General features: G+C 40.2%; 1 protein-coding gene across 2 annotated transcripts in view; it reads left to right on the forward strand.

The window, feature by feature from the left end:
* The window catches only part of NLK (nemo like kinase), a 124,552-nt gene that overhangs the window by 75,968 nt on the left and 41,054 nt on the right, over positions 1–7,530 (forward strand). For both annotated transcript variants that reach the window (XM_042442306.1, XM_042442304.1), the window contains exon 3: positions 6,397–6,452. In XM_042442306.1, coding sequence (XP_042298240.1) covers positions 6,397–6,452 — 56 coding nt within the window. The remainder of the gene's footprint in view (positions 1–6,396; positions 6,453–7,530) is intronic.

Here is a 7,530-nt window from a genome sequence, read left to right on the forward strand (position 1 = left end):
TGCATCATTGAAACACCATACCTCCACTGTGACTCGAAGCAGCTTTATTTTGGCTGTCTGTAACAGGCCATTGTGTCATCTGGATTGATGATTTGTGGTTAACATTAGCAATGATTGGTTTCAGAGTAGTCAACACCAAACCATAGGCACCAGAGCTGCCTTGTTTAACCGAGTTCATGCTTGCCATGGGTCTGGATAACATGGGACGGCAGGACTAATAAAATGGTGAAGCAAAAGACTCTGAACTCCTTTGCTTGGCTCTACAACAGTGTCTCCCAAATTTTGATCCTCCATATGTTTTGGACAACAGGTCCCAGAATTCCTGATTGTTGGTATGACCAGCTAGGGCATCTGGGAGTTGAAGTCCAAAATACCAGGATAAGGAGATGGGGAGGGTAAGCATACAAACAAAACTCATTACAGCTTGTTTGTGCTTGTATATGTTGTGCTAAACTGCAACTTTGCTTAATGTGCAAACATGGCCAGTGCTACAGAAGGAGTTAAGAATGAAGGCAGCGGCCAGTGTGAAGTAACATGTGGATGTTGCAAATGTTTGCGTAGGAGTACTTGCAGAGTTAGTGGCGCTTGCTTCAGCTTTGGGTGAGTGTTTCCTTGATCCCAACGGAATATCTGTTCCTAGTGGTAACAAAACTGCTGGTCCCCAGAGTCCCCTGAAATGTTCTCTCGACACTTCTTGTGAATGCTTGCAAATACAGTATAGCACATTCAAAAAACGTGAGCCTTTGGAGGCATTCATTTTAAACTTTGGTGGAGAATGGTGGCATGGTCATGCATTCCTTATTGTGGGGTTGTGCTGTGCAATGTCTACATGGCCCTAAGCAAGGTATTCATCTTTTCAGCTTCTTCTACCTATCTGTAAGAAAGTCATTTGAGCTCAGTCTTGAATTTGTATGGACCAAAAGTATATGTGAAATGTTAATTGCTTACTGTAAGTATTAGACAACATCTCTTTATATAATTTATAGGCCTTTTCACAAAGAAAAAAACTGTAGGTGGGAGAAGAAGCTATTTGTAGTTATGTTTTTGTTTGTTGCTTTCTTTCATTTATGAGTCACCCTACATCTGAAATTCTTGGATCATTGCAGATAACAATATTGCAGAGTAAAACCGGTAATAAAGTGAAGAAACATTACTTGAAAACATAAATTAAAAGCAATAATACTAATAGCATATTTGAAAAGGAACATAAATATCAAATATCACAGCAGCACAAAGTACAACTTTAAATCTTGACTTTAGTATTACTGAAAAGGCCTGCAAGAATGTTTTAAAATGCAGTGACTTTGTCTGACACTGGAAACTCAACACAAATTGTGCCAGGATGATCTCGCTTAGGAAACTGTTTTTCAGTTAAAACAAAATACAGCTTCACTCAAGTAATCTGTTGCTGGATCTGTTTGTAGCAGAGAATCATCTGAAGATCTCAGGACACAAGCAGAAACACAGGAGTAGAGTCAGCCTTTCAAATATTGTGGCCGCAAACTATGAAGGACGGACTTGATCGGTTCAAACCAGCACCTTGAGTCAAGACCCAAAACAATTCAAGCAGCCAGATAATATGACAATGGCCAATTCCAGATAGTATTCTTGCAGTTCTGTACTAACTGAAGTATTTGGACTGTCTTCAAGGGCATTACTGAAGGATATTATAATGGTCTATAACATTGGGAGGCTACCAGAGCAGATATCGATGATACCAGGCTGTAAGCATACCATTAGAATAGTAGTTGGCAATTGAATTTCACCTGTTAAAAGGTGCTTGCCTCACCACAGATATTTGTGCCTCAGGTGACTAAACATGGATTTACAAGCACATCCACACCTTGAACCTGATGCTTTAAAGAGAGTGCAGCCCTGTTCCGAACTAGCTGGACACCATTAGCTTGGAAAACTAGCCACCAACAGAACCTTTCCCCCCCTGGATTGTGTCTCTGTTTGTTGGTTCTCATTCACTGCATCATGAGAGTCTGATGAAAAAGTGAACTGTCTGTTGTCAGCCAAATCCAAACCTCATAATTATGCCTCTCAGTGAGGAATCTTTGAATCATAGAATCATTGAGTTGGAAAAGACCCCAAGGGCTATCTAGTCCAACCCCCTTGCCATGCAGGAACTCTCAATCGAAGCATACACGACAGATGGCCATCCAGCTTCTGTTTAAAGACCTCCAAGGAAGGAGACTCCACCACCCTTCGAGGAAGTGTGTTTCACTATCAAACAGCTCTTACTGTCAGGAAGTTCCTCCTAATGTTAAAGCGGAATCTCTTTTCCTGTAGCTTGCATCCATTATTCCGTGTCCCATTCTCTGGAGCAGCAGAAAACAAGCTTGCTCCTTCTTCAATGAGACACCCCTTCAAATACTTAAACAGGGCTATCATATCACCTCTTAACCATCTCTTTTCCAGACTAAACATACCCAGCTCCCTAAGTCTTTCCTCATAAGGCATGGTTTCCAGACCCATCACTATATTGGTTGACCTCCTTTGGACACAGTATGCCAGATGAGGCCTGACCAAGGCAGAATAGAATGGCACTATTACTTCCCTTGACTTTCCAAGTGTTTTGAACGTCATCTCCAAGAAGCTCCAGCAAACATGTACTGGGCTGGTAAGGACTTATAGTCATCTGAAGGGCCAAAAGTTCCTCATCACTCATGTAGATGTTGAACAGCATGAGGAACAAGGTGGAACCTTGCAGGATCCCAGAGAATGAATGCCAAGAGGTTAAGCTGAAATCTCACCCAGCAAATAATTTGGTGACTGAGACTCTAGGGCAGTGTCTCCAAACTGCCCTTTAAGAGATTTTGGACTTCAGCTCTCTCAAGCCTCAGCCATGTTGGCCAGTAGTCTGGGATTCTGGGAGCTGAAGTCCCAAATCCCTTCAAGAGCCCAGTTTGGGAACCACTGCTCTAGAGCATCTGCAAAGTGCCACGAAGAACAAGCGCCAGTGTTTCAGTTACGGGCTTTCCCAGGATGTTTAGGTCCTAGTAGCTGCCCAAATGTGCCTTTCCGTGGCACCATACATGCCACATGTTTGACTTGCAGCTTTTGCTGTCCTGCATATTAATTTGACTCTACTCAATACTTCTCACTGAGAGTGTCTCTTATTTTCTTTGCTACTTCAGGGGCTTGTCAGTTCTTTAACCATGCAGCAGAAGTAAGGCAATAGTGTTTGATTGCACTGTGCGTTTCAGTTTTGCATTGTTCCAAAACACACTGCCGAAATAATCCAATTTGAGACCGCTTTAACTGCCCTGGTTCACTGTTAGAGAATCCTGGGAATTTTAGTTTGTTGGGGGACCAGAGCTCTCTGACAGAGAAGGCTCTCACAAAACTACAGTTCCCAAAATTCCCTAACATTGAGCCAGGGCAGTTAAAGCAGTCTCAAACTGGATTATTTCTGCAGTGTGTTTTGGATCCTAATTGGTAGACTTAGTTCTTCACAGACTGGAGGAGGTATAAAAAGCTAACCAGGCTATATCTTTTGAAACAGCAGCACAGACATTGTATTGGAGAATGAAAATAAGAGGTGCTCAGGTAGGCAATTTGAAATGCCTATCAGTTTACAAAGTTGGTTTTTACCTTTGCACCCAAACCAACTTGATCTGATCTGATTCTGTGCAGCAGAAGTATAGGCTGACTGTGGTTTTAACGTTCTCATTGCCAGAAGATCACCCTTTGAAAGTGACTGCTGAGGAGAAACACTGTAAAGAAAAACAAGCTACTAAGGGGACTTTTTTTTCACAGAACACATAACAGAGCTGTGATTTTTGTTATGGTTCTAAAACCATCACTTTAAGCTTCTTCTGCATAAGGGGCCAAATTATTGCAACTGTAATTTGAGTGAGCTTTGTGTTTGCAGTGAAAATATATGTCCCCCGTCTCTTATTAATCCAGGTCAAGAGTTTGTCATTCGTTTGAGGCTAACTAGGGCTGCGCCTGAATTGGGTTCTGAAACCGTGGCTCTGTTGGCATCAGGCTGTTTAGCCCTGCTAAGGAGAGAGAATTTGTTCCAGGGATGGCTCTTTTATCTGCACAGATTTTCAACCTTGGGTGCATGTTTGATGTTCCACCCTTTGGTGGAAAGGACATTATGCATGAACATTATTATTACTATTGTTATGGGGTAAAGAGAGGGGACGTTTAAAAGCGCTTACTATCTGTGGACTACTTTTTCAATTGTTCCTGTTTCATTTTGGGTACATCCATTCTGTAGAAGTAATGCAGTTTGATGCCGCTTTAAGTGCCTGTAGTTCCATCCTTTGGAATCCTGGGATTTGTAGTTTTACAAACTCTTTAGCCTTCTTTGCCAAAGAGTGCTGGTACCTTGCAAAACAGCAAATCCCAGTATAGTCGCCCCTCCTTTCCCACAGACATAAGGTCTGCGGTCTTGAATATTAATGGAGGAGGAGAGCCCATAGGGCTTGAATATATCCCTCACGAAAATGGAGGGCTAACTGTATTCTGCAGGATGGAGACATGGCATCCTACATATTAAACTGGTGTCGGGCTGCATTATTTCTACATTGTAGATGCACCTTAGTCAAATACCTTGGCTTCATGGTTTTTTTTAATCTGTGCAAATAATTATTGTGTTCTGTTTTGTTTATAGAGATATTTCACTTTATTGATTACTATAGTAATCTATTCAAAGGAAGGAGGATATCTTGGTTTTTGGTAGCCATCTAAAAGAGGGAAGTGATATTCCTGAATTATACTCCGAAGCAATCATCTTAGCATAGGGATCGATGAACCATATCACAAAAACTACTGTCTTCAATTCAAACTGCAATACTGCAAACAGGATGAAGTAGTTGCGCACGCTTAACCGCAACAGAGATGCCACTTTCAGGAAGATCTTACCCAAGAAGTTCAGAGCAAAGAGATCTTGCACGTGTAGACTGTGGCGCTTTAGGAAAGCCAAATAAAGGAACTTTAGGACATGCAAAACATAGCAATGGTATTGTTTGAGGCCCTTCATTTGCTGGAAATGTTGGTTTTTGCAATTCTTCGTTGGGTGTCTCCATAATGAACGGCTTCGTGTGTTTGTCCAGTTATGACTCAACTAGTAAGCAGCTGAAAGTTGTGACCTTTGAAAATAAAGACATCCAGGAGTCATGGCTCTAGTTCCTTATAAAAATGTAGTGTTTTGTTAATGTAACTGGACATTTCTCTTACAAATAAACCAAGATAAACTCATGCATATGAAACACTTGGATGTACAACTGCCAGTTTCTACCCCGTGGTTCATCAGATTACTTCTTAGATATTTGAATATTTAATCCAGATGCTTACTTCTCCTTATAGCCTTTAAAACGCTGTGGACAGAAGACTTTAAATCTATTTTACTTGGAAGCAAGCTTCGCTGATTTCAATGGCGCCTGTGCTAGAACTGTAGCCTTGGTCCTTTCCCGTTGGATGCAGCATATTTTTCAAATATTGGCTTTAAATCTATTTTATGTGGCTCAAGTAACTAGAGCCATTTTTTAGAGAGCATGAATGAATCAATTCGCTGCCATTTTGCTGATTGATCAATTAGGATAATAAAAATACAAGTACTTAATAAAAATTGCAGGTGGCAAGTAGCATTGCATTGGTGCGTGAGAGGAGAGGGAATGCCTCTTCTGAGATGGTGGTTACTATGGCACATGCGCGCATCACCTCAAATGAAAAAAGATGATGTTTTTTCTTTTGAGATACTATTTTTTTCAATGCAGACACATGTAGATTTACTTACTAGAGGAAAAGGTTAGCTTAGTGTCCTGACAGGTTTACCGTAATGCTAGGAAATCAACTTTTGCAGCAATGTCTGGCTATTAACAGTGATGATCTGTGAAGTAGACTGGCTAATTCCCATTTTTCCAGATTGACGGCTGATTTCTTGCATGCTGTTATCCGTTAGGTCAGGTGTCTTTACCGATTCAAAATGCCTGATCATGATGAATGCTACAGCATGATGATAGCTTCTTTTTTTAATGCAAGATCCTCTTTCTGGAAATGCACCTGTTTTGTAAAGAATTGGAATGGCCAAGGACTTCTGTCAGCTTGATTCAAATGCTTCCATGCAGTCAGGTGTTTGCAGGGATCAGTTCAATCCAAAAACTGTGTTGCTGTATTTTAAAGACTTTAAACATGGAATCATTCTGTCATTAAAGGGTGTTTTGGAGCATTAAAAGTCTGGATGTGAAGCCACACTTTTCTTTTAAGCTGCTTTGATCAGCAGTGTCTTTTCTGTTTATGAGCTCCTCTTTCTGGTTTGCATCTCCTATCCTTCACCTGCAAGTGAAGCTTTAGGATTCACTGTTTTTGTTTTTACAGTTGCCTTTGCAAAGTAAAAGATTTTAGGGTGACTAAATCCACTTTCCTCTTATTTCCTAGGTACTCTCTGCTCTTGACATTCTTCAGCCACCACACATTGACTACTTTGAAGAAATGTATCCTATACATTAAAATAAACAATCTTAATCAAGGTAGGTGTGAATGATTCCAACCCATAACATGGCCTGCTGGTTTTGAATTTGTAATCTCTAAGCTTTATGGCATCGGGAAAGATGGTAGGTAGAAATCATCTTGTCATACTGGAAACTGTTGATTAATTATTATAGGTCTGGTGGGAAACTGTTGATTAATTATTATAGGTCTGGTGTGCAAAGAGGAGTGGGAATGTAGATATTTGATAGAGGAGTTGAATAATACATTCTGGGTGGTAAACATATGTAGAAAAGTGCCCAAGAAATAGCTGCAGTTAAATGAATTTGTAATGTGGGAAAGCTTCACACAGTTCAAAATTCCTGAATAGCAGAGGGGATTATAACCAACATGTCTCGAACTTTGTATTCTCATTTCATTTATGTGAGCTTAGTTACTTTTTGACATATTATACACTCGTCTTTCCATATCTGCAGCTTTGACTTTTACAGATTTGATTATTCATGGATTTTACTAATACTGTATGTTCTCTCTAGGAATATCTAGGTCCTCCAGTGGAAATCTGTGGTCAACTTTAACCAAAACTCACACTAAAGGACCTAGAGATTCCTAGAGAGAACACTCCACTAGGCATTTGTAGCTCCTCCAGCTCAGTTCTATGGTTGATGTCTAGCAGATGTTGACCATAGATTTGCCCTGGAGGACCTAGAGATTTCTACAGAGGTCTTCTCGCAGGTAAAAACAGTGTTTTTGTTATTTGCAGCTTTTCCATATTCATGGGGGTCCTGCTCCCCTAACCCCAGGGAATGTGGAGGGACAAGTGTACAGTACTTGTTTTAAGGAAGTTCACATTATTACCATGAAAGGCAGGGTTTCTTTTTTCCTTACCCCTTCAGTGCTTGCTTATGAGTAGAGGGATTTGAAGGTCTGCATGGATTACAGGATTCGTAGTTATTGAATACACAGGTATATAAATAAACATTAATAATAATAATAATAATAATAATAATAATAATAATAATAATAATAATAATAATAATAATAATAATAATAGGTTTTATTTATATACCGCCTAATCACTGG

The sequence above is a fragment of the Sceloporus undulatus genome, chromosome 11, assembly GCF_019175285.1.
Source record: "Sceloporus undulatus isolate JIND9_A2432 ecotype Alabama chromosome 11, SceUnd_v1.1, whole genome shotgun sequence".
Lineage (NCBI taxonomy): Eukaryota > Metazoa > Chordata > Lepidosauria > Squamata > Phrynosomatidae > Sceloporus > Sceloporus undulatus.